This window comes from Sylvia atricapilla, chromosome Z, assembly GCF_009819655.1.
Source record: "Sylvia atricapilla isolate bSylAtr1 chromosome Z, bSylAtr1.pri, whole genome shotgun sequence".
In the NCBI taxonomy this organism is placed as follows: Eukaryota; Metazoa; Chordata; class Aves; order Passeriformes; family Sylviidae; genus Sylvia; species Sylvia atricapilla.
Window position 1 is genome coordinate 80,521,508 of NC_089174.1, and position 26,513 is coordinate 80,548,020.

At 38.7% G+C, this 26,513-nt stretch overlaps 1 protein-coding gene and 1 long non-coding RNA gene across 5 annotated transcripts in view; one reads left to right on the top strand and one right to left on the bottom strand.

Annotated features, from left to right (window-relative positions):
- Positions 1–18,745, top strand: part of PIK3R1 (phosphoinositide-3-kinase regulatory subunit 1) — a 55,911-nt gene extending 37,166 nt beyond the window's left edge. Inside the window, exons 1-10 of one of the 3 annotated variants that reach the window (XM_066340075.1) lie at positions 3,723–4,049; positions 7,640–7,742; positions 8,423–8,521; positions 8,643–8,823; positions 9,284–9,409; positions 10,406–10,548; positions 10,822–10,998; positions 11,097–11,165; positions 13,467–13,637; positions 14,097–18,745. In XM_066340075.1, coding sequence (XP_066196172.1) covers positions 4,034–4,049; positions 7,640–7,742; positions 8,423–8,521; positions 8,643–8,823; positions 9,284–9,409; positions 10,406–10,548; positions 10,822–10,998; positions 11,097–11,165; positions 13,467–13,637; positions 14,097–14,286 — 1,275 coding nt within the window. In that variant the 5' untranslated portion in view covers positions 3,723–4,033 and the 3' untranslated portion in view covers positions 14,287–18,745. Of the gene's footprint in view, positions 1–3,722; positions 4,050–6,069; positions 6,227–7,639; positions 7,743–8,422; positions 8,522–8,642; positions 8,824–9,283; positions 9,410–10,405; positions 10,549–10,821; positions 10,999–11,096; positions 11,166–13,466; positions 13,638–14,096 lie in introns of those variants that run through there. The other 2 variants (XM_066340074.1, XM_066340073.1) reach the window with 2 other exon arrangements.
- Positions 1–26,155, bottom strand: part of LOC136374659 (uncharacterized) — a 34,339-nt gene extending 8,184 nt beyond the window's left edge. The window contains exons 1-3 of one of the 2 annotated variants that reach the window (XR_010745945.1): positions 24,248–26,155; positions 22,794–23,107; positions 12,727–12,946 (exon numbers count right to left, since the gene is read on the bottom strand). This is a non-coding gene — a long non-coding RNA (uncharacterized lncRNA). Of the gene's footprint in view, positions 1–12,726; positions 12,947–22,671; positions 23,108–24,247 lie in introns of both variants that reach the window. The other variant, XR_010745943.1, reaches the window with a different exon arrangement.
- Between the last annotated feature and the right edge of the window lie 358 nt (positions 26,156–26,513).

Here is a 26,513-nt window from a genome sequence, read left to right on the forward strand (position 1 = left end):
ATCATGACAACTAAGTGATAACAGGGAAGCCAGTGCTGCCAGGTTTCTTCTCTTTTTCACAGACTGGAGTGATGGCATCTTTCCTTCTTAATTCCTTTTGTTAAGATGTGAACATTCTGTCTAAAACAAGTTGTGCATGAAGTTCTAGTGGTATCTTAGACAATATATAAATATGTTAAATGTAGTCTTAAGAGATAATGGATCTGAATAGCAAGTAGATCTTTGCACAGCTGTGGGTTTTTTCCTTACCACATCACCCACTAAATATGCTTCTTACCTGAAAACACTAGAAAGTAATCAGCTGGACCTTACATCTTACTGTATTTTAAAATTAGTATTCTAAATTAGTCATCTCCAGTTGGATATAGAGTGGTGCTTCTTCAATCCCATAATACAAAAAGAAGAGTTACTATAGATTCTAGCTTGTAGATTAAAACAGTTCTTAGTCCTACACAAGAATTCTAAAGTTAACAGTACCTATTAATAGAATCGTAGATTTTTGTGTAGCAGATGAAGACAGAAGCATGTTGCAGCAGAAATAAGGCTGGAAAAAATTAGATCAGTTTTCTGGTTCTTGTCACATTCTTCAAGTTTTTCAGTAGGAGAGACAAAAGATGGTGTTGGTGGGCAAGGCAGGTGATTTTTACATCCCATCTAAAAAACATCTTGATGTACAGCTGCACAGACTTTAAATTGAAGAGTACAGTGAGAAACAAAGTACAAGTCTCTAAATGTGCTATTAAAAACAGTACTGTTAGAAAAAATATCTTAATTGTAAGAGATTTTAGCTAGCAGTGCTGCTCAGATCTCACAGAATCTCACCCATCATACAGACTTGTGAAAGCAAATAGTGGAAAATAGGCTATATTAATAGGTATAGAAGATTTGGGTAATTTTTGAGTTTGTTGTCATGGATCTTAAAGGCTCCTGGTTTGTCTGTGTGGAGGTGGCCTGCCCTGGATGCAGATCCCAAAGCTGCCCATAGAGGTGCAGCAGGTGCTCAGAGCAACAGGGTCAGTTTAGCACTCGTAGCTGCGAAGGCAGGCCACACAGAGAAAGTTGGGAGGTAATTTTGGGTGGGGAGTTTAGGGAGATGAGTCCTTTCTGGAGTCAGAGTGTGTGACAATAATGTCTGCCTTAGGAAGGCAAAGAGGAAGTGGGATGTGGCAAGAGAGCAAGGGGATGTTGGGAGCTCGTAGAGCTGCTGGTGAAGAGCAGAAGAGCTACAGCAAAGGAAAGAACTGCCTTTTTCAATGTATCAAAGCCTCCAATAGCCTGTGTACTGGCTAGAGCTGAGCTGCTTTGTCTGGGCTGTCTGTCCCAGTTTATCTCTACTTACAATGTATGTAACATTGTAAATAACAGCTCGTATTGAAATACTGCAGCCTGGAAGAGTAGTTTTTACTACTTAGAGCATCACAGGTTAGAATGAGTGAGGTAATAAAGCTGCCTTATATGTAACTGCTCACTTGTTGGGAATGAGGTCGAAGTCCTGGCATCCCCAAGCTGCAGACACTTTGCTTTTAGCTACAAAAAATATTTGCAACAGTGGTGGCATAATAGCTAGAGCAGGGCAATGTAAAGTCTGATCTAGTTCCTCCTGGAATTTGATTCCTCCTCAAAGGTACTCTGTGTTGCTACAGACATCAGCCTGAGACCACAGTGCTGTCGGTAGTGTCCTGGGGACATAAACGGGTGCTTAGGAATGCTGTCCTTGTCAGAAGTTCTACCTGCATCATGTCAGAGTCTTGGCAGGAGTGCCGGCAGCGCGGAGCGTGGCTGGGAGCACGCAGGAGGCTGCGGGTGCCCGGGACGGCGGAGCCTTCGGCAGGGGGACAGTGTGCATCTGTGTCCTACCCAGCAGAGGGCTCCCCTTCTAAGCTAATAAAACTTCATCCCTTTATCCCTCACCTAACGGAAACCACGGCGCTTGGCTAACCACTGTACTTTGGAATGCTGTACCCTTGGTTTAAGCTTTGACACAACCCCATGCTTTATGTTTCTCAATACCTAATCTGCAAGAACTTGATAAAAGCAAAAACTTTATGTAAGACTTTTTTAGCATTTCTTATGCTTGTTATGTCAGTGTGCAGGTATTTGTATGTATGTGTAAAACACATGGAAGCATGTCAAACCTGATCAGTTCTTTTCCTGCTTCAGACATAATGTTTTAGAAAAAAGGGTTCTGTGTTAACAGAACACTGTGAGTATGACTGCAAGGAATAGTAGGCTGCAAATTAAATGGGCACTGCTCAAGATTTTAAAATTTAGATAAAAAGACAAGACAGGGCAATATTTGAAAATACAGGTGAGTACATGCCAGTATCTATTCATGACAAGACATTTGATTCTCTCCTGCAGGATTATGAGGAACTCATTATTTCTGTGTGGGTGTCTATGCTTTTTTAATTGATAGAAAAGTTCAGTGAACCAAGTTTGGGTTGTCTTTTCTCCTTTGAATATATACATCTGTGTTGTGGCCCTAAAAAAGCAAGAAATCTTCTCAACCCCTTCTGTAATTTTAACAGTAAAGAAGTATATCAACTACAGTCTGAAGCTGAATTAGTTTAGAAACACAGGTTTCCATCTCTACTTGAAGTAGGCTGTACCTTTATGACTCTGCTGCTTTAAATTATATTTAGAACTGACAATTGTTCAAGTAGGCAGAGGCTAAAACTAGGGAAGCAAGGGATTTTTATAGGTGAAGCTAATCAATCAAGTGCGAAACATCAAAAATGTACTGCAGATGCATGGGATTTCATTATAAGGTGCAAGTGGTGTTTCACAGCATAGGAGGATTTTGGTATGTGAAGTATTAAGGAGGCAATAATTTTTAGATACTATTTGACTCCTTTAAAGAGCAACAAGCAGATCTCAAGGAAATTCTCAGTGTTTGCAAGAAGTGGGAGGAAAATATTAGTCCCCTTCTCTCCTTCTCTTAATGTGTCTGCTGCTTCTTTTACTTTGAATTTATTTCCTTGTAGAAGTTTAACTGGGAAAGATAACCTCTGTAGGCAGAGGGAAGTAGGTTCTTCAGTTGCTGCTCTGTTTCTTTAGCAAGTTCAATATCCACGAAACACTAAGGCAAGGAAAATAGATTTAATCTAAGCTTCTCTGTCTCTCTAGAGTTTCTTTTCCCATCAGCCTGCCGAAGAAATGAACAATCCTGATATACTGGAAACTACTATGGAAAGTGGCTTTTTCAAATATTTTTAGTATATGGGAAATTGATAAAAAGTCTCACAGCCTCAGACTAAGGGTCTTGAAGCAGCACCTGTATTTGTGATCCAGCATGAGCATGTACCAGGTGATGCTGTGCTTGTAAGCAGGCTATTTTGCTTGCGGAGGGCTGCTTCTAGAGATGTATGTCTTTTCAAGGAAAATTTTTATTCTATTTTTTTTCTGCAGTTAGCCATTTCCTGTATTTGGCTGTTTATGGTGCTTTTCTCATCTTCAATACTGCCTGCAGCAGCCAGTGATAGGGACTATTTTAAGGCCTCTTACAATGGGCTTCTCATTTACTTAGCTAAAATGAGAAAGTTAGCCCCGCATTGGCCACTTGTTAGCTGATGACAACTTTTACTTTGAATCTGGCTCCCATCCCCCAGCTGAAATCCCTGGCTCAGCAAATATTTGAACCTACCCAAGTTAATCATGAAACTGAGATCTTTATCTGAGAGAGACGTGCAAGCTACTGAGGGTGGTGGTTTTTTTTTTTTTTTTTTTTTTTCACAGTACTGAAGTCAGGTTCACTTTTTAATGATGAACCAGAGTAAGTGGATACCTTCTGCACACCAGAGAGGTTTAAGCAGTTGAGAGAGAATGCTTGGATTTTCTCAGCGCAAGTTACAACTCTTTTAGGGGGTTTTATGGAACACAGGTTGGAAAGCAGAGCAATGTCTTTTTCTTCATTGCTCCAGAGAAGCTTCCTAGTAAATGGAGGTTTTAGGGCTTCTCTTTAAGCAAGATTTTTGTAAGAGGAAACCAATATTGGATTGTATTTTCAACTGCTTCACAAGGGTGATCATTTGGGATGCATAATTTACAAAGTAAGTAATTCTGTATTTCTGTGGTTTTTTGCATCATCTTGGGGAATTCTTGTACTGTAACTGATTACCGGGTAGAGTTTTAAAAGTCTTTAGATACATGAATTTAAGTCAAGTACTTCAGTACCACTCCAGGTTATATACAAAGTGGGTAATAGCCTATCTGCCTCCTCTGTCTTTTCTTGCCTGCAGGCTAGGCTAGTGTGAGCTGAGCACTAACCTGATTATACAAGTTTGTTCAGTCCTAAATTTGGCCACCAGTGAAACTCTAGGGAGGTAATTTTTCCTGAAAGTAATTTTTATTCAATGGAATAAAAAAAATTACTGATCCCACATGAGACCTAAAAGCAGCAATGCAGATTTTGTAGAAAATCTTTGTAACTTGATTTAAATAATTACCTTGATAATTTAACTGTTTGGGTAGCAGGTGGGCTAAACCTCTAAATTCAGTGTTTAAACTTGTGTCTGGGATGATTTTAAGTATTCTATTTCATTTTTGGAAATGGAAAGAATCTTTGTAGCATATCTACATCATCAGGAAGGGGAAAGTCTACTTCAAAATGAAGCTTCTTAATGTGCAAAGCAAACTAGCATTTATCTTTTTGTATGTGTTGGTACTCCAGACATGCTCTTGTATGTTGATGCTTGTCTGAAAGGGATAACCTGCTCAGGGGCACAGACGGTGAAGGGGGAGAGCAGGGGTGAAATATTTGGAAATCATATAAATCATGTTAGATTTTTAATGAATATTTGTAAGATAAATCACATTTCAGCTGTCCCAGAATTTCTTATGGTGTAAGGCACAATTAGTTGCTACAGCTAGTCTTTGTTGTAGTTATTTTTGGTCTCTGGTTTTCTACCCCCATAGATTATAGTGGGTATAAAGCATTCATATTGCTTTACATAGAATTCTGCTCTGAAGTTAATACCCTATTCTGTCCATGTTTCTTCCAAGAGGTCAGAGAGAGTTATGGTCAGTGATGGGGGGAGTTAAGATGGAATATTTCTAAATGTTTGGAGGATGCTACTGACATAAGGTCAAGGGGCAAAGGAGACACTCACAAGAGACTCTTGCTTGTAAAAACAATTAACTTGATAAATATATCAGTGAGAATGGGGTAGAGAAACTGTGAAAGGGCAGACTAAATCTTATTGTATCCTCACAGCCTTTTTTATGTTCAGCAAAACCATTTTTGAAGATCTTGTTCAGTTATGACTTTCTTCCATTGTCTGAGTGAATCAGCTAAATGTAAGATTATAATATTTGGGGGTTAGATCTAAAAATTAATTCATCTGGATGGGTTCAAATTGTGTTTTATTACATAATGCTAAGAGAGGAAGATATCTCTGCAGTAAGCATGTTTTATATATTAATATAAACTCTATCAGATCTATGTGCCCATAAAAATAGTAGAAATATACAGAATTTAAAAACATAATCCATTTTTCATTATGTAGGTGTATACATCTGTGTGTGTGTGTTTGTGTAAAATGAGTGTGTGATGGATATGCACACACAGTCATACTCTTCTCTAATGCATTGCTAATATGTGCAGTAGTACTAGAATCCTTTTAAATCTTTCTGAATGTCAAACTTCAGGCATTCAGGCAGGAGAATGCACCTGAGATGTGACTGACCTGCCTCTGAAGGGAGCTGCCCTGTGTGTGAGTGTGTTGTGTGCGCCTGTGTATAAGAGCTACGTGCTGCAGCATATCAGCCTTTTGTCATCCTGCCAGGATTGGACTGTACCATGCTGCAAAGTCAGGAAAATGAGCCAGGAGCACAGGCAAGGAGAGCCCACTTGCTCCTTTTGTGTTTAATACTAGCTTTATATTGCAATTCTACTAAATGTAGATTCTTCCCAAAACTGAAATTGTTTTAAGATTAATGTAGAGCAAAATGAGGAAGCAGGAGTGGTTTGGTGACATTATTTTGACATGATTGGCTGAGGATTATGATGTAATAGGTTACAGTGCAGCCCCTTATAGGTTTTAAAATGAATTCCAAGACACCATTACAAAGACAGCCTGACTCTTTTCTTGTATCTGAGCTTACTCAGTGAAACTCATACAAATGTACAATACTGTTTGGAATATGGAAGAACTGGATATAGAATATCCTAAGACAGATATAAATTGTGGCACAGACTTGATGTTTTACATAGAAATGGATCCACCAGGTAAAACTGCAGTCTTATTATAGAAGACTTAATTAATTTTGGTGTTTACAATAGATGCTGAAAAATTCATACTGGATATGTAGGATTTCTTTACTTTGTTATTGATACAAATAGTTTTCCTTTTTTCATAAATTAGAACAAAATTGTGGATTAGTGCATGGTTGTAGTAATTAGAATCTTAACATATTAAAAATACCTGCCTGCTTACTTAATTGAATTTTTACTGAATTGACCTGTTTCTGTTTTGATTTCATTATGTCAGATGTAGTTTTAGTCCTGCTATTTTATAATGTAAAAATTGTATTTCTTTTATTACTATTTTTGCTCTCTCTGTTCTACACTGTGCCTAAAAGGAGATGCTGTAGTAACACTCATATTTCCTGAAACAGTGATTCTAAATCATTGGCTTGGATTGTTTAAGGAAAAAACATTTTTAAAATCTAACAATACTGTTTGAATGCCTGTTGTAGCATCATTTTTTCATATTACATGAAAGTATTACGCTATCCTGATATTCCTTGCAACTTCGAAAACATTGCCTTTTGAGCCTGGTCATAATATATAGGACAGGAATGATGTACTTACTGGAGAACTGAAAGAGCTGAGTTGATTTTTAATCCTGATTCCAGTGTAGTTCTCCTTGTTACTAAGTCAGTGCTGCAGTATCTTCTCTGGCACCCACTGGTATACATATGCAGCTTTGACATTGAAAAAGGGGGGGTTGGGGGGGTGTTTTAATCAGTCCTGGCATTTGGAACACAATTTATTCTGTAGAATACTAAGATTAACACAAGGGATATTTGGGTCACAGATGGGTTTCTAAAACTGTTGGGTTTGGTTTTTTTTGGTTTTTTTGCAAATCATTGCACAGAATGCTGAGGATCACAAACCCCTGATTCTGCTTTAAATGTACTGTATTGCTAAGGGTTTGCATCTTTTATTACTCAGCCTCTAGGTAAGAAAACAGCAAAATTCCTCTAAGATTGTGACATAGGAGGATTAAAAAAAAAAAAAAAAGTGGCATGTTTTATTACTTGTATTCACCCAAAGATGGTGAAAGGAGGTAAAAGCAAACTTCAGATTTTTTTCTCTCAAATGCTTTCTTCACAGGGGCAGGAGTTGAATATGGTGTTATATTTTCCTTAAAATATATTATTGCAAGATAACATCATCTTTTTTAAACAGCATAACTTTATTTTTAATTATTTTGTTTTCAAATTTCTTGATTTGATTTCTGTAGTGTCTTTTAAAGAATGTTAATGATGGACAACTCTATTTGGTGACCAGTTCTTTTTTTTTTTTTTTTAACGCACTCAGAGAATTATAAAATTTATGTAATAATGTGGAATTTCAAGGAATATATGGTCATGTTTTCAGTGAGTTATAACTTTTCTTCCCCCCTTTCATTTGCAGCACTGCCTCCTAAGCCACCGAAACCTAATACTGTAACTAACAATAGCATGAATAACAACATGTCATTACAAGACGCTGAATGGTACTGGGGGGATATCTCAAGGTAAATCACCTCAAGACATGTATTTCTTATGTTTGGCTTTGTGCTGTCCTTGCTGTGCTATTCTGTGTATATGTATTATGTGTAGAAAATTGACAATTGTAAGAACAGTTTTATGATGGTTTCCACCATAAACATGTTGCAGTTGGTTTTATTCCAAATATAACTAAAAAGTTACTGGTAGTCACTTTAGAATGTAGAATGCAAAATTATTGTTCTGTTACTTTTAGACTTACATGAAATACTAGCATGAAAAGATAGCCCTAAGAAATAATTTTGTTCTTGTGTTTCATTCAGAACCTCAGCTGTAGGCACAATAGTCAGCAAGTCTGACTTACAAGTGCCATATATTAGCAACATTTTTATCTGTACTATATATAGGTATATTAGACCAGCACTGGCTGCTCCAGTTGCATAGGCTTGTGTGAACAAGCAGAAAGAGCTTTGCATAAATAATAATTTTGTCCAGTAGTGAGAGAACAGAGTATGCCATTTTTTTTATCCCACTTGTCCTCTAACAATTTTAAATAAGGTATTATATGGTTGTATTGTAATATGGAACCGCAGAAGGCTTCCATAACACATTTATTTCAAAACATTTGAATTTTAAGTTAGAACACTGCAGAAGAATAAATGTGTGAGGACTAATTAAAATGAATGTTTTACTTTTGCTTTCATTTTAGAGAAGAAGTAAATGAGAAGCTTCGAGACACAGCTGATGGTACTTTTTTGGTACGAGATGCTTCAACCAAAATGCATGGAGACTACACACTGACACTGAGGTAAGACTGGTTATACTGGTAATACTTGATAGAAAAGTGCAATAACTGTACTTAAAGCAGAGTATTCTTTAGGAAATAGTACTTGAAGCATACCTAACTTTTTAATATACTTTATTTGCAGGAAAGGAGGAAATAATAAATTAATCAAAATTTTTCACCGAGATGGAAAATATGGTTTTTCTGACCCGTTAACGTTCAACTCTGTGGTCGAGCTAATAAACCACTACCGAAATGAATCTCTAGCCCAGTATAATCCTAAACTGGATGTAAAATTACTCTATCCAGTATCTAAGTACCAGCAGGTAATTTAGTTTATTTTCTTTGCACTACACTTTAACACACAGAAAATATTGCAGAACTTGCAGAACATGAAGAACTTCAGGTCTGTTAATGTTTGAAAAAAATCAAGTGGGTACAAAACTTGGTATTTCTGTTTAAAACTAGCTCCATGGTTTGCATGTAAATATTTAAGACTTTAAATACTGCATATACACTGTTATGAAATAAATATATTAATGATTATCCCACTCAATGGTGAAATATGTAATTTTCAGTGTAAAGCTAAACACTTGTGATGCAAAATTCCTTTTTGTCATCAATTTCTCATTTGCATATAATGCATTTAGTGTATCTTCATATTAGTAAAAGACAAATCATATTTCCATGTAATTATCTAAGCATTTTTAAGCAGTTTTATACAGAAAAGCTGTGCAATATAATTGTCTCCTTACAGAATGTCTTTCTTTCTGCTCCTCATTCCAGGATCAAGTTGTAAAAGAGGATAGCATTGAAGCAGTAGGAAAGAAATTACATGAATATAACACCCAGTTCCAAGAAAAAAGCAGAGAATACGACAGACTCTATGAAGACTACACAAGAACATCTCAGGTGAGCTAGAATTGAACCAAAGGGAGAATGAAGGACTTTGTAGATTTTGAAGAATATTACTGTGAATTCCTACTGTCATCTTCCTACTCCCCTCTTCCACCCCCACTGCATTGCCCTGATGTGCTTGCTCAGGATAGTCCAATTGCTTACTCATGTTTGAACAGCCATCACCTGTAAACTAAGCTGCCCTCTGCCCAAGTCTGACAGCTCCATCCAAAGCAAGTACATAACTGTCTTGATTTACCCCCACTTCTGCATACTGACTTCATCAGGCTGAGTTATGGTTCTCAAGGCACATTTGCAGAGAAGCACTGCATTTTATTATGAGTTTTGGAAGGGTCTGGTTTACCTATGCAGGATAAAGAGATGACTTGTGTAGACAAAATGCGGGAATGATGGAAAGCTGCCTCTTTGAGCCTAATCAATTATTAGCCATGCCTTGAAGTGCCATTGAATTAGTCCGGTTTTACAAACCTAGAATAAAGACTGCTTATTAAAGTGTGCAGGAAATGCACCTAAAAAGAATTGAAGAAAATTGGAGAATTGCTGCCAACTTGAATAAATTACCTAAGACTTAGCTACCAACTAGGTATATAGGGGCAGGAGGCTAAACTAGATAAACTCGTGAGACCTGTCAAGGCCACCTTTATTTCAGAAAGCCAGGTGTGCCTCTAAGGATTTAAGTTTATACAAAGGGCAAAGTCCACAAAAGCCATTAGGTTCTAAGCATCAGTTTATTCATACAAAGCAAAGATCGTAACTGATTAATTTTTTAGCATTTCTATTGCTTGATAAACCTCATCAGGGAAATCTTATCATGGTACCTTTTGCACAGGCCTGTTTTATCTATGCCATGAGGCTCAGCAGACAGAATACATTTTGGAAAAGGGATATTAAAAGAATATTATTATTCTGTATACTGAAGTGTTTCTGTGATACAAGCCAATCTTCCTCTGTTTCTGATAACAACTGTAATAACAATTACTTTATTTTCAGGAAATTCAAATGAAAAGAACAGCCATTGAGGCATTTAATGAAACAATAAAAATATTTGAAGAGCAGTGCCAAACACAAGAAAGATACAGTAAGGAATACATCGAAAAATTTAAACGGGAAGGAAATGATAAAGAAATACAAAGGTCAGTATTTGATTTTTCATATCAAATTGAATGATTTTTGAAAAAACAAACAGTGCCAAGTATAGGTCTGCCAAAAACCGAACCAAGTTGACAAGTCTGAAATTGTTCACTTGTAAGCAAAGAAGCTTCGAATAGGGTAGATGTGAACTGGCAAAATCTATAACCACATCTAGAGAAATAATTTGGTCTCTTAGGCCTCTACACCTCTAAATAGCAGATTATAAAGTTATGAATAAGAAATCAGAGTGTAACCTACTCCTTTGTTCCATCTAGAATCATGCACAACTATGAAAAACTGAAGTCTCGGATAAGTGAAATTGTGGACAGCAGGCGTAGATTAGAAGAAGACTTAAAAAAGCAAGCAGCTGAATACAGAGAGATAGACAAGCGTATGAACAGCATTAAGCCAGACCTCATACAGCTGAGGAAGACAAGAGATCAGTACTTGATGTGAGTATCGTGAATTAACAAATTTTAAATTGTTTGGTTTTTTAATGGTGTCCAACTTTTGTGACTAAAAATTAATTTCATTTGCAATTATTGTCCAGGTGGCTGACTCAAAAAGGCGTTCGGCAGAAGAAGCTGAATGAATGGCTTGGAAATGAAAATGCAGAAGAGTAAGTGTTGGAAGATTTAATATTTCTGGTGTTTCAAATCACCTAAATAACAAAAGTGACATAAAGCGTATTTAAGTCTTGGACCACACAGAAGAAATCTCAAGCCTAGGTCTTCAGTAAGAATGCACACTGTTAAGACATGACAGCCTACATAATGCAAGTATTAGAGAGGATGCTGTCTCACCCTCTACTCTCCTTTCAGAGAAGTGCATAATCAAGTTACTGTAGCAAAGCACTGAAATGTAACCTGTGTCTTTTTTCATACCAGCAAAATTAAGTTCATAAGGTATTACTATCTTAGAGAGATGTCATACAAATGGATAAATTGATCAGAATATCTCTTAGGCATGAGCATGCTTTTTCCAAATCTCAACTGGGGGTACCATGACATTATCCAGTATAGGGGTACCCACGTGCTGGAGATGATAAATTTGCATATGCTGAAGAATATCCTCTGGTTTTGTGGTCTGTTTTACTTTTCTGCAAAAAAGTAGGACAGGGTAGTATTGTGTCATTTCAAAGTTTAGTTTACTGTAGGTTCTGACAGAGGCTAGGCTGATGAATACATTTCATTTCATTTCATTCCTGAGAAAAAAACGGCAAAAAGTGCTTGGGTTGTGTAAACATAGAGCAAATTTAAACAAAAGCAAGATACAAAATAATATCTGAAGCACAGTAACATTGAAAAACAAACAAATAGAAAAATCAAAATTGTCTCGGTAGTATTTGTATCAACATTTTCTGCCTCTGTTGTGTCTGGTATATCTCTTTTATGCTGCCTGGTTGAATATACAATGAAAGCAGCAGACTGACAATGACTCCAGTGCATTCTGCCTTGCATTCTGGCCTTGTCCACATCTATTTTAATTTGGCTTGGTTTATTGAGTCTCCTACTGTTATCCTGGAAATTGTGCTTATCACTGTGGCAGAAGCAGGAGATAAAAAAGACATACACATTTTAAAGCTATGTAGTTTCTTCAGTCTTAACACAACTCAAAGATGAGATGTTGTAGAATATGTAAGCACCTGTTCCCACTAGTATTCCTATCACTTAAACAGTAGACAAAGAACACTCTGGGTTTAAGTGTGGCATCAAAATAGTAATTGAAACTGTTTAAAGAAAAATCTTCGTTTTTTCTCACTCTGATACTCCTTGCTGGCAAGTCTGGTAACTGCTGAAATATTAAACTTTTAGAATATGTTTTTTCTTCAATACAATAAGTTGTATTGTGGGAAAAAAATCCCCTAATATAAAAAACAGGATGAAAAAAAAGAATTGCTTTCTCTAGATGCTGGTTGAAAACTGAACTGAATGTATGTGAATGTCATGCAGGTCAAAAGAGTGATGGGATAAGGGACCTGGAGATAGTGTTATCTGAAAGAAAGATCCCTTTCTCTATATGAGAAATAGAGTTCTGTGTGTGATTGCTGATTTCTGTAGACTACTTTGAGAATCTTCAGAAACACAGAACCATGGATGAGTGAGACGTCATCTTTTCTTAGATCAAGGAAAACTAATTAAAACAGGGAGAATAAATGCATTAGCCCAATACAGACTTACTGCAAGCTGAGCAGGAGAGGCAGGACCAACCAGTGCAGTCTGTTGTGGGATTGAGGAGCTTTGGAACTGCAGAATTCCAAAGTCATATACACACGTCTGAACCAGATGCTTCGTTTTTCATGGCAGGCTTTAGGTCAGAGGGTACTCTGTAACTCTGAATCAGCTTTATAGTTGGTGGCTGATTTAGTAGAGAAGCATGTATTGCATGCTATTTCATAATCTGCTTATAAGGGGGGGGAGAGAGAGAGAGAGAGAAAGCACTCCAGTATTGCACCTTTTCACAAAGCCATTCTCCTATAAATAATTAATCGGTCTCCCTGTGCTCTGAGGTTCTCCGAGCAGCAGCTGTAGTTGATACATTGCATGATTTTTCACTGCTGACCAAGTGTTCTGATCTTTGGAAATTAAGCTGACTCAGAGGGTACTGATTTCGTTGAGCTTGCTATTTACCAAAACAGTGAGCAATGGCAGAAGTACAGAAGTACTCGCAGCATACCCTTAAAAATAACACATCATCTTTTTATATTCTTCCTAAAATCTGCGTGAGTGTTTTTCAAAGAAACAAGAAACAGAGCTTATATTTTACTTTTATCTAGTTGTTTAAATGGTGCAGTATTACTTGGTTTAAATTTCTAGTTTTACCAAGGAGACATCCTGCTAACTACTGTAATATGGAATAAAGACTGCTTAGTTAGTGGATTTTGTTCTGTGTTTCACAAACAATTTTTCCTTTTCGACAGCCAATACTCTATGGTAGAAGATGATGAGGATTTGCCCCATCATGATGAGAGAACATGGAATGTGGGAAATATTAATAGAAGCCAAGCTGAAAATCTGCTGCGGGGAAAACGAGATGGAACATTCCTTGTTCGAGAGAGCAGCAAACAAGGCTGCTATGCCTGCTCTGTTGTGTATGTACCCTAACTTGTGAATGACATAACCAACCTGCAAGGGGCTGCCTTCAGCTGGGGGCTGATAGACATTTGCATATGCACAGTTCCTCTCGGAGCTTTACATTTAAAAGCAGGTCAAGGAGTCCTAAGGCCATTCTTACTGCTGCTCCATTTTCTACACAGCTCCAACCTGTGCCAGTCTCACAGAGAAGCCTCACTCAGAAGGGAAACCAAAACATGTGTGCACTCCTTTCTGGGCAGCATGCTAAGTCCTGCTTATCTCCTGCCTCCCTAAGCTAGGATGATATTGACGAACTGTGACTAAACATAGGATTCTACCATTATCCCACCTCAGAACAGAGGAATTCTATTTACTGACTAGCATCTCAAGATGTATTTCTAATATCCTATTTTCTGTTTTAATTTGACTGTACTCACAAACTAAAACCTGGTTGTTTTTGTTTGTTTTTCTTTTAGGGTGGATGGCGAAGTAAAGCACTGTGTGATAAACAAAACGCCTACTGGGTATGGATTTGCAGAGCCATATAACTTGTACAACTCGCTCAAAGAACTGGTGCTACATTACCAACACACATCACTTGTGCAGCACAATGACTCTCTCAATGTCACACTAGCCTACCCAGTATATGCACAGCAGAGGCGATGAAGATCTTAATACTCTGGGTTGTTTGTTGTTTTTTTAAAGAAATTATTTGGCAACATTGAGGCCTCTGGAGAGAAAAGGCTCCTTTCAGCTTTACTCAAGAATTTGCAGTATCAAAGCTATCTGTCTTCAGATGGGACTAGAGATTTCCTTCACAACTGCAGTGGGAGAGATCACAGTGTTGTGCTGTGAATGTATGTTTGTAATCTGAAGTGCTTTTTTTTCTTTTTTTATAATTATAAAAGAAAAACACAAGAGAAAAATCCAAACCTGATCTCCCTGCAGGGACATAGAGGCCTTTAAGCATGGTGCTTGTTTACGACCACTTCTGAAGCTTTACCAGCTAGAACATTGGATTATCCAGACACAAGGTATAAGAGATTTGTGTCATTCAGTTATCGGAATTTTGTGGTCACAGCCTGACTTGGAATGGTGTTGCTGCACTCAGTGGATCCAGACATACAGCATTGTGGTTCTATTTTGATTTCTGGTGAATGATATGTAGCAGAGTGGCACTTTCATTTCTAAGGGACACTTTAAAAGGACATCAGTTACAGTATGTTGTCCAGAGTAACTGTAATAGCGAAGTGCCAGGAAGTGTTTTGTTTAGATGATTAAAAATCTTGTTTTAAGAATATATTTAAGACTGAAGAAAACAGGATTTTCAATGGCATACAGTGTATAATAATGTACATAGTACCGGATGACTAACTATCATTGATGGAAACTGTCAATACCAAACTGTTTCATTTTTCCTTTTCTGTTGGCTGAAAGCTGAATTTTTAGACTATGCTATGCAATACTGAATTTTCTTTAGGCTGCAGTCTTCTCTTAAGCATATCTACAGATTAGGCTTGTTTTTCTTGGTTCCTTGTCTTCTTTTTTTAAAATTTCTTTTTCCTAAGGATATTTTTCCTCATGATTATTTTTTTCTAATAATTTTCTTGTTTGTTTTTTTGTTTGCTTTTTTTTTGTTTTGTTTTGTTTTGTTTTTAATGTACAGGGAGCCAGCAAGAGTTGGCTTGAGAACTAAAACTATGAAATATTTTACAATTTTCATTGTATAGAATATTGAGCTACTAGCTCAAAGTTTAAAAAGTTCGTAAATTTTTTTTTGGACTAAATATTTTGTTGGGCAGTGCCTGATAAGCTTCTAAGCTGCTTAATTCAATAAAAAATATATGAAATTGTAAAATATCACTGAGTCCAACAATACTGTTTCAGAGTTACCTTTAGAGTACGGTACCATGCTACATTTGCTTCTTGAAGCATTTTGAACTTCTGTCATGATTGTCTTTGTATATGGAAGACAAGAAAAATAGTGTATCCTTCTTTGATAGACTGCAGAAAAAATGGGGATATTTTGCTACTGCAGTGTAGAGTGTAGATAGTTTGGATCTCAGAATGAGTCCATCTTCACAGTAAATAAATGACTTCTTGACCTCCTATGGCAGAATTTTTGTCAGCCTATAAAGGTATTTTCATTTCACATGAAGGAAGTTTCTCTAATCTGTTGCCTAGGTTTGTTTTTTGTATTAGTATTGTGGAAAAAAAAAAAGCTTCCACCTCTACTGGGAATATTTGGATACAATATAGAACTAATTAAGACTGAAAAATGTCTTTTTTGAAAATGATTAGGCTATTATATGTATTTTCAAAATTCTGTAGGCTGAGGCAGTATCAAAGTGAACACTTCATAATTTCAGAGCACCAGAGACTTACAAAATCATGGTTCAGTTAAAGGAAGCAAATACATAAATCTCACTAAAAAAGAGTTACCCATAAACCTGGGATAGTTCACTATCAATGGTTTGCAATGGTTATTTATTGTCCTGACCACTGAGGAAATTCATACATTGCAAATCAATAAAGTAATGAAGTTCAGAGAAATGTTGGAAAAGATTTGACTAAGTGAACATATGAAATTATTCTTCCCCCAAGATGCAAAAGATAAGATCCATTACTATTGAAGAGAGTTGCACACACAATCAAAAGAGTGAGACCCATGGAGTTCTCTCATAATAGCTGTGATTAGAGATCCTTGTGTTTTATTTCGAAGTATACAATGCTTTATAAGCTATTGGAAATAATAATAAGAAATTTGCCAGTCTCCGATAATCTTTATATTATCTTTTCATTTTTACATTGTTACTTCAGTTCTGAGGCTGTAAGGCTTTTGATTTTATTTGGACTTTGTGATCTGTTTTTTGGGGGGTTTTGTTTGTTGGTGGGTTGTCTTTGCTTTCCTATAGTTGTATTTTCTTACTAGAATTTATATCAGGAAACAAGATTCAACAAATATTGTTTCATGATAGTCATCACTTAGAAAATAATTCTGAATATTTTTCCTGAATAGAAGTTTAGTCTCCATGCCTTCCCTTCCTCATTCCACACTTTCTTCAGGCCTGTAGGACCATATGAATCTGTTATACTAGTAACTGCTTTATACTACAAAAAACACCAACAAGTACTCTAGCATGCCAGTTATGCTACTGGGCTTGAAGTTACGAATTAGTTCAATATACAGCAGTTTAACACTTGTAGCAATCCAAGATATTCTTTGGACATATATATTAATTTCTGAATGTTAAATATTTTAAGAGTAAAATTGTATTTTTTTTCTCTGTAGACAAAATGTATGTAATCTGAATTGATGTTTCACGTAGCATTTGTCAAGAAATTTTATCATAGTAAAGCATTTGGATCTAATTTTCCTCATATTAAGAAAACCCCTGCTTATGTCAGTGGGCCATATCCTTAGCATGCCCAGCCCAGTATGGAATATAATTCGTTCCTGTGTGCTGTGCAACCTCTCTTTGTGTGTGGCTGTAGCAGAAAAAAAAAATAGTGTGTGTGCAGATTTGACACTTGCTTTTCTTGCACAAGCAACAATGAGAAATAAAGCACTATGTTGTAAGGATGAGTGCTTAGGGCTTCTTAAGGGGATGTTCTGCCTACACAGGGTCTGTGCAATTTGCAGGGATCATTTATGCCCTCAAATTGGCATGAGTGGGTTTTCTTTGGTACTTACATATTGTGTGGCCTCTGCATTTCTCTCCCTCCTTAATGCACAGAGCTAAGACCTGCCAAAGGCCCTATTCACTGCAGAGTTGTTTGTCTTTAATGTACCATATTGTTCACTCCAGCTTTGATTTGATCTCAGACTACTGTATACAGAAAAAAAAAAAAAAAAAGCATGGGGATATAACTGAAGAAACACAGTGTTTTTCTGTATTTCTATTGATGCATAGTTTTTTTCATCTAATATAATCCATGGATGGGCTTTATTCTGTTCCTTTTTTTTTTTTTTTTTTTTTTTTTTTAACGGAGCTTTTTGGTTTGTTTTATTTTGTTTCCCTGAATTATGCTGCACTGCAGCATCTCTTTCACAAGGCCTTTGAAAGGCGTGAGACATAGCAAAGAGAACCAAAACTCACAAGCAAAATTAAGAGTTTCCGATTTACTTAAGGTGAAATATGAATTTGTAGGTTGAGAATGCATATCTGTGCATACTCATAGACACTTGCTGTGTTTATGTATGAACAGTTCCAAATATAGATGCATTTTCACAGAACATGATCATTTTGAGGAATTTAGTAAGTGATATCATTAACTTTGTTTAAAGACGCACACATGCACACTAGACCTTTGTGGGTGCAGCATGTTTCCGGATACAGTTAGAAAACTGAGTTTCTGTGTTGTTGGATAGTTTCTAAAAAAGAAAAAAAAAAAAAAAAAAAGAAAAAAGGAAAAAAAAAAAAAAGAAAAAAAGCTTGTCTCTATGGTTACGTTATCTTGTCGAGCAATCTGTAAAACCAAATCTTCAGATTTTCTATTTGGTGTCAACTGTTCTGTAGTGAAAAAATGGCTTTGTCTTGTAATTGGCAATGAAATAATAATGCTTGGGAAAACATTCAGATGCTTCTAATGGGGAAAACTGCCGATTTTCACACAGTGCTTTTGCTATGCATGGTATTAAGTTGGGAAAGTGAATCCTGATACTGTTTTTTTTCAGGGTCACTTTAGAAATGGGCAGCTCAAAGCATAATGCCTCCCATGGGACAAGGTTACAAGGTGCAACATTTTGTGTAGAATCGTGTTCTGTTTGCTGCAGCTGAGACTAAACTGTAGGAGTTGGTAAGGTTCCACTGCACTTGTCCTGATGAGATTGCATTAGCTGCCCAAGATGCTGCTATTTTTTTTTTTAATTCTTGTTTTTTGAAAATAAAGCTCTGTTCTGTTACATGTCTTTAAAACATTAAGATTACTTTGTTTTAAACTTGTCATTGAGGAGGTGGAGAGTAAAGCAGATTGTAAATTGCCTTTACAAGGCAACAGTGAAAACATGCCTCCTTAAAATTTTGTTCAAGCTGTAGAGTTGATGGAGCTGTGTCTTGTTTTTGAGTTGCTTTAAAAATTGTAATAAGTCTTCAAGCAGAATAAAGGTTGTTTTGAAACTGCAGTTCAGTTGTTGAGGCTTCAATAAGGACTGTGATGTCTATTTACCAGCATCCTTGCCTAACTCTTCCTGTCTCTATGTGGCCTTCTTTGAAAATGATACCCAAATGCTCTTATTATTAGAGGAACTAGGGAGCAAATAATTTCAGCTGACTCACAGCCATTTTGTGTCTTCAACTGAATGAGGTAGTTCAGTAGCTCCAAAATAACCTCATGTTGAACAGTGACAAAATGACAGTTTTGCTTATCTCATACTGTTGCAAAAAACAGTACAATGCTCATGATCTGTGATCTGCCTCTTGCGGTGCAGATAAAGTTTTTCTGAAAAGAGTGTGAGTCTTGTCACTGATTTCCATGAAGCCAGCCTGCCAGCTCTTGCCACTAAAAGTCATTTACCAGATCATGTCTGCACATAATTGTGAGAACCAGCATAAGACTGAAGAAGAGGGGGGAAATATGGAGGGGAGGGGATTGGTTAAGGCCAATTGTGAATATTGTTTGCTTCCCTTCACTATTGGTATACGGTATCTGACTTCTTGCCCCAAGAGAGGTCTTCCATGGAAGTCAGCCAGCTAGTCTGGAAGAAAGAGATTCCCATTCCCACTCTGTCCAAGGTTTCCATTCTAAAATTTGCTTACATATTTCTCACACTAATGTGGAAATGCCCTGGACTGAGATGTTCAGCTCAGACTTGAACACTTTTTAACAACCACAACATTGTCACTGGCCCTTAGACATTCTTACAAGAAACTTAGACTAAGGGCTATTACTGTATTTTCAGCCTTCTTAATAGCAAGTGGGGCTTGATCTCCAGCACTTGCATCTGTTGCAGTTTTTCTCAGAAGGCTGATTCTTTTATACTGACACTGAGTTTATCTTGCTCCTGTCCCCTGAACGATTGTTGGGGACTACAAAGGCTTCTGCAGACACAGCATCATCACTGGAAAATAAGGTGAGCTAGGTGGTGAATTGTGTCATCTATCATCATCTATTGGAGGGAAATTAAGACTGATGGATCATAATCCAGAAAAATCTATGGACTGGCAGATTTCTTGCCAGTATCATACATTGTATAGAAATCACTCTTGGCAGGCTAGAAGAGTAGTTTGCAAAAATGCCATTCTATTTTTACTGTCTGGAGACAAACACTCCACTTTCCCTCTCTGCTTTCTTGCTAAACTTTGATGGTCACAGAATCGTACAGAAAACTGCTTAAATCTATCTTTTTGCAGATACAAGTGCATGTGATTATTTTAAAGGCTTGGGAATGCTCATGGGTTGGGATTTTTTTTTCTCCCAAATTTGTTTGACTTGTGCAAAGTTGTGCGAGTAACTTCACACAAATCCCTTTATGTCAGCTGTGAAGCCAAAAAAGGGGAGGGAAAGTTTTGAAATTCACTGAAATTCATTTCCATGTGCAGACCAACAGGTGCTCCCAGGGCTGCAGCTGGGCACAGGAGGGCAGGGGCAAGGAGAGCAGTTCTTCTGAAGAAGACTTCTGAACAGAAGAGTTCTGCTGCCTGTAATGGCCCTCCCAACCATCATAGGGGAAGAGCCCCTCTTGTTCATATGGGAACTCTTTTGGGATGATTGCCATTAGGATACACCTAACATTTACCACAGGGGCCCCATTCCCTCATTTATAGGGTGCAGACTGAGGAAATAGCAAGCAGCAGGGACTTGCCAGAGTCGCTGACTGGAAAGAAGGCTAAAAATAAGCGGTATTGCTTTCCCTGCAGGATGGTTTGTGGGGGAGGGAGGTCAGACATGCTCCCAGACAGACGTGGGCTGTGCAAGAGGCATCAGGCCTTTCCTATTGCCTCTGGCACAACAAAAAAGCAGGAACTGTGGGAGTACTCCGCAGTTTTGGTGTCTTTCTTTTAATCCCTTGGAGGACCTATGTCCTCAAATACATAGACTGCCAAAAACTGAAATTCTGCTGGGACCTTCTAGATAAACAGATATTAATTGATCAGCCACTATTTAAACTTTGGATAATCTTTGCAGGGACAAGCCCTTTGACCTCTGATCGAGCAATCAGATAACCAGAAATGCCCTTCTTTGAAAAGGCAGGGTTATATCCATGGATATTCCAGGGCTCGTTTTCTGCCAAAATGGCATTGCAAGGACACCGCTTGTGCCATTCTGTCCTCTGAATAAATTAGCTTTGCATACTAAAAATGGAGGCATTTAGGGCTACTGATTTAAATGTGCAAATATTGACAGGAGTAAAATTTAACAAGGAGCACACAAAAGGATATAAAGCCTACCATTCTCAGGTCTTTGAATAAAAAATATTGACAAAACTAGACATGAATATAGTTAATTCAAATGATGATTTCACCATCATGTGTCTGGTACTCCTAACTCATTAGAAGACCATAACCTGAGAAGAAAGATAATTAATTCCTACCTGAGAGCATTTCATCCTCTATAAATGTTTTTTTCCACATGGCTTACTTTTCGTTTCCACCCACATCTTGTGCTTGGTATAAAACAAATATTGCTAGATTCATCTTTTTTGTCTTTTTTTTTTTTTTTTTTCATGTTGGAACTGGCTGAAGTCCTTCAGCATGGGGTGTTAGATGAAACAAACACACTGAGAGTCAATGTTTGGAGTCAGTTCCTCAGGGAATTGTGTGTCTTGTTTGTGTGACAAGGTTGTCCATTACCCCTGCCTGCCTAGTACCCATGGCAGTGGTTCACACAGGTGGTGGCTTTCATGGGCCCTCATGCCTGTCACTACACTCAGGGGAATGAGCAGTGAGTTTTATCTATCTAAAAGTTATAGCAACTCTTAATAATAACTCGTTTGTTGTATGGCTGAATAGGAGTAGAGATGTCATAGAGCATGATGTGGAAATATGAGGGGAATGCAAATCAGCAGGTGTCAGAACTGGAGCCAGAGCAAAGGCAAGAGGAAGAGCTTCACACCTCTCACCCAGACTGCATCATCCAGTTGCCTTCCACCTTCCCTGTGAAATCCATGCAGGATTGGGCTTGAGTAAAAGCTGCCACTTAAAAACATCAGCTGTTTGCATCCTCATGCAATTTGCAGCTCTTTCTTGTTTCAGGAAGACACTGAGTTTGAACATTTAGAGGTGGAATTCATCTCATCTTAATTTAAGCACATAAAGAAAGCTTGCCATCCAAGCTCTCTGGCAAAACTCTTCAGAGAGAGCGAGGCAATTCCCCAGAGTGATTCACCCCACCTACCTCAGGCACTATTCCTGGGATGCAGTGAATCACTCTATGGAATTGTTCCATTGACTGGAAGGAGAGCCCAGGCAAATGGCTTTATGCTAGATGTGCACCTTTAATGTGGCTAAGGTTAGATGTGGCTAAGGCTCAGTCTCTTCCCTGCTGATAGGCAGCTCAGTTTTAGTCTTTCCAGTACCAACTGCAGTGTCTTCTGCTCTTAGGCATAACTATAAAGGACAATTAATTTGGATCTGGAATTTCAACTGGTTTATAGAACTTGGGTTTTTCATAATAATTGCAAGGGTGACAGTTTCAAAAAATGCTGGCCTGTATCTTCCTTGGAGATATAAAGCTGGACTCCACACAGAGGAATCCAGATAAGCAGTAAAGCTGTGATACTACTGCCTTCTCTGACTGCTTCAGGGAAAAACTTGGCACTGTCTCAGGCCTGGCTTATCAGTGCCTCCCAACAGCCTGTCTTTGTGAGGGCTATAGACCTGTCTTTTGAGGAATAGTTTGGTCTCTTGCCAGCCATGTGAAAAGACTGGATGAAGAAGATGCTGATTTTTTTTCCAAGATCAGTTTGTTAGTCACCCCATCTATATTTCCTTTCTTATCCAGGGGAAATTTAGGGAACTTGACTTTGCTTCCAGTTGATTCACAGCCAAGACCACAGCGTAGGGTACTGTGATAGTAAAACTAAGATAAGAAGGACTTCAGTCAAATTACCTCCCAGTCTGAGTTCTACTTCAGAGCAGGAGGGCTGTGTTAAATCTCCCAGTTTTAACACATGAAAAATCCAAGAAGGTGGCAGGTCCTATGTTGTTTTTTGGGTATTAGTGTGTGCATACCTACTCCAGTTAATCCAAACCTTTCAGTGCAGAATGTTCTGCAGGGGAGAGTCCTCAAACAGCCTGGGGAGTTTCTCCATGCAATGAAATGGAACATAAGGCCTTGAATAGCTTCAGTGGCTAGAGCAGATCCAGTGTCAGGTCAAAGGCAGAAACATTTTGGGGAGAAGCTTCAGAAGTCTTGAGATGAAAGAAGAGAAATTGCTATGCAAACAGCCTGTTGCTCTACTGATAAGAGCAATGTAAACAAGAAAGCCAGGGATTGACAAACAGCCCTTGAGCACCAGGATTCATCAGGATATGGGAGTAAAATCCTCAGAATGGGTTCACAGCATTCCACCTCTTTATGGTAGGCACCATGGATTTCTGGACAAAATCATACTGCTCCTAGGTGAAAACAGACTGTTCATGAGTGAATGTGTACAGCCTCTCTCCTGCAGGGCTGTGAGTATTTCAGACAGAATGAGAGGTCAAACTGATTTAAAGGGAAAGAAAAAAAAAAAAGGCCACCTGTGTACAAATACAATTAAATTACATTGATATTTCAAAATGTCTTGATCTTCATTACCAATAACAGTGTTACTAAAATTGAAATCTTGTCATGGTCTGTCAAATTTATGCTGTAATCTTGGCAGGCACAGATGAGCTAGGTCTTGTCCATGGCTCTCCTGTGGAAAAAAATGCCTCTTATCTGCCTGGGCCACATGTGCTTCCAGCAGGGTGTGGCCAGAGACCAGGCACAATTTGCCTGTGTACCCTTCTGACAGCTGTGTGAGGCAACTCCAGAGTAATCCAGACTCCAAACAGCCATTTTCAGAGTATGGGAGCAGACAGGAAAAGAAAACAACTACTATTAAAGCCTTGATAGTAAAAATTTTTGTTTTGGTATCACATACCAAAGAGCACATCCTCTATTAAGATGGTTGAAGGGAACTCCTTTTCCTGGAGAACATGGCTAGCAGTGGCAATTACATGAACAAGTCCTCCCTTATTTTCACTATACCAATGTGCATGCACATGCTCCCTTTAGCATGTCTCTGTTGGAGACACAATGACTGTAATATCCATGACCTAAGCCTCATTCTTAGTGGGATATGCCCAATAACATGACCTCTGGTCTGAAGATAAGCTAATGAAAAATGTGTTCTGCTTCTTAGCCAGGCTGTGCCAATGAATAGTCTTCCTTTTAAAATGCCACCCTTCCCAAATTTCTGATATTCAGGTATCCTTTGAAACTGGTATAAAACTGAGGAAAAGCCTCTGGAGAAGCCTAAGTGACCCATGTCAATGCCTCAGTAAAGAAGTAACCATGTTGCCCAAGTGAAAGACGTTGCTGTAGGGATTTCCCAGAGCAGACACCTGTGGAGCTCGAAAGATCCCATCACTACTGTACATATTTGTTGGAGGTTAGGATTTTTCCTTTTTTGTTTTCTTTCTCTTAGGGAATTTTCCACCATTTTGTTGGTAAAAACTGGTAACAATTGGTACTTAAGAGAAAGAAAAGAATTCAGCGTGGAGAAGGAGGAGGAGGAATGCAGCTGGCTTTACTATTGTAGCTGAGGGACATTCTCCTGGGAAGGGCAGGGATACCACAGGACTGGGGCAGCTCCTGGCTCTGCCTTGCTCTCTCAGCGTTTAGAGGGAAAAGAGGCTGCAGTCATGGAAAACTTTGCCATGACTGCTGGGCTCTGTCTGCTGCTGCCTTAGGCTGCCTTCTGCTGTGAGCAGAGCTCTGCTCATAAGAGCAGCCATCGCACTGGGACCTTATCAGACAGGGGACCCTTCACCATCCGCTGGGGAGCCTCAGGGGGAACCCCAGGGCCCCTGAGCCCCTTTCCCCCTTCAAGGAAGCCTCTCCCTGCGGCGTCCAGAAGCCAGGCTGCCGCTGCCCAGCCCCACTGCTCCCCTGCCATTGCTCTGGGATTTCCTTCCACTACACTGTAGCCCCACACCCTGTGCCTGCTGAGGCCTTCTGTGGTTCCAGCTACAGCTGCAGAGTCTCTTTATCTATATATATCTCATCTGCTACTCCAGGACTCTCCTCATCTCTGCCATTCCAGCTGCTGCTCTGAGGTCCCTGCTACAACTCCTTTCACTATCCAGAGGAGCACTGGGATCGGCTGCCCCCAGGAATTTGTAAAGAAAACCTTTTTTCTGTCTCTTCCCATCTGGGCTGAGCCGCCATTACCGCGCGGCCGCCGCGGCACAGTGCCCCCTGCAGGCGTGGGGGAGTCATGGCACCCGCCGTGCCCGGCCGGGAGCCAGCAGCGCCCCTGTGGCAGTGACCGGAACTGCACCCGGGGGGAAACGGATCAAACTGCAGGGACGAGACGGCCCGTGGGGTTTTCTGGGGTTTGTTCGTTGTTGTTTGTTTGCCTTGGGATACACACACATACTGGGAAAGAACTGCTACTCCTTTTCCCACATCTTTGCCTGAAAGCCCCTTAGTTTCAAAGTTACAACAATTTGGAGGGAAGGGTGTCATATTCTCCACCTCAAGGGAGCTTCCCCTATTCCTTGGCAGACACCTGTCTTTCAAACCAAGACAATATTTATCATTTCTAGATCAGATCTGATCTATTTATCTCCAGTCAGAAAACAAGGGCTGTGGTCTTTTTGACTGCTCTCAAATTTTAGTGTTCTGGCCACTGATCAGGAAACCAGCTGAAACAGCCAAAGCTACTCCCATGCATGCACCTGGGTTGTTTTCTCTGGTAACAGAGCTGTGAGGGAAGGTGGCGGCTGACTTATGCCCTAATATGAAATCAGGATGCATGTGAGAAACATGCCTGATCCAGAAACTCAAAAAAAATGCTCTTCCATCTGGTAATACATATGTGGCCCTTGAGTAGTGCGTGTCCATGCCCAATTCAACATGCACGTTTTCTTCCTTGAGTTGACATCTTCAGAGTCCCAGCATGTAATTGACATCTGAAGTTTATCTACATTTTCACATCTAAAGCTTCTGATGCAAACCTTGCTCTGGAGCTTTGAGAACTAGCTCCCACTGCAAGAGGAGGACCACAAGACATGAAAAAACACATTTTCTTTCATTGTTTTCCTGGCCTACCCGTTTTCAGTGTATTATATTCCTGGTGGATCTTCTTGAATGCAAGCACAAGGGTAAGGCAGAAAAATGTGACCAGGCGTCCACACAATCTTCAAAAATTTTGGATTCACTTATCTTTTAATTTTGCTCTACAGGTAATTGAGGATGAAGTTTTCCAGCCCAACAGCCTTATCGATTCAAAGTTATTGGTGTATTTGTTAGTGCTGATGCTTTGGATAATCCAAGGTTATATTCCTGTGTCATATAAATCACACACTCAGCAGCAAGATGTCATCATTCTTTGTCCTTTCCTAGAAACTAATTTAGTCATGAATCTTGAAAGACACCAGGAAGGAAAGGCTCAGTATGCACATATTAGAGTTGATCAAGAATCATTCTTTGAGGGAAATTCTTATTTAAAAACCCTCACTTATTTCATATTAAATCCCCACAAGGGTTATGAATTCAGTCAAACTCTTTTACAGATCACAGAATCACAGAATATTCTGAGTTGAAAGGGATCCACAAGAATCACCAAGTCCAACTCAAAAGGAGGTTCAAAACTAAAAGCAGGACTTCGCTTTCCACCTAATATAGTCTGTTAGCCAACAGTGACCATCTTAGTAGTCACTTAGCACATGTGAGATCTAGGGGAGTCTTCAGTGAGCAGA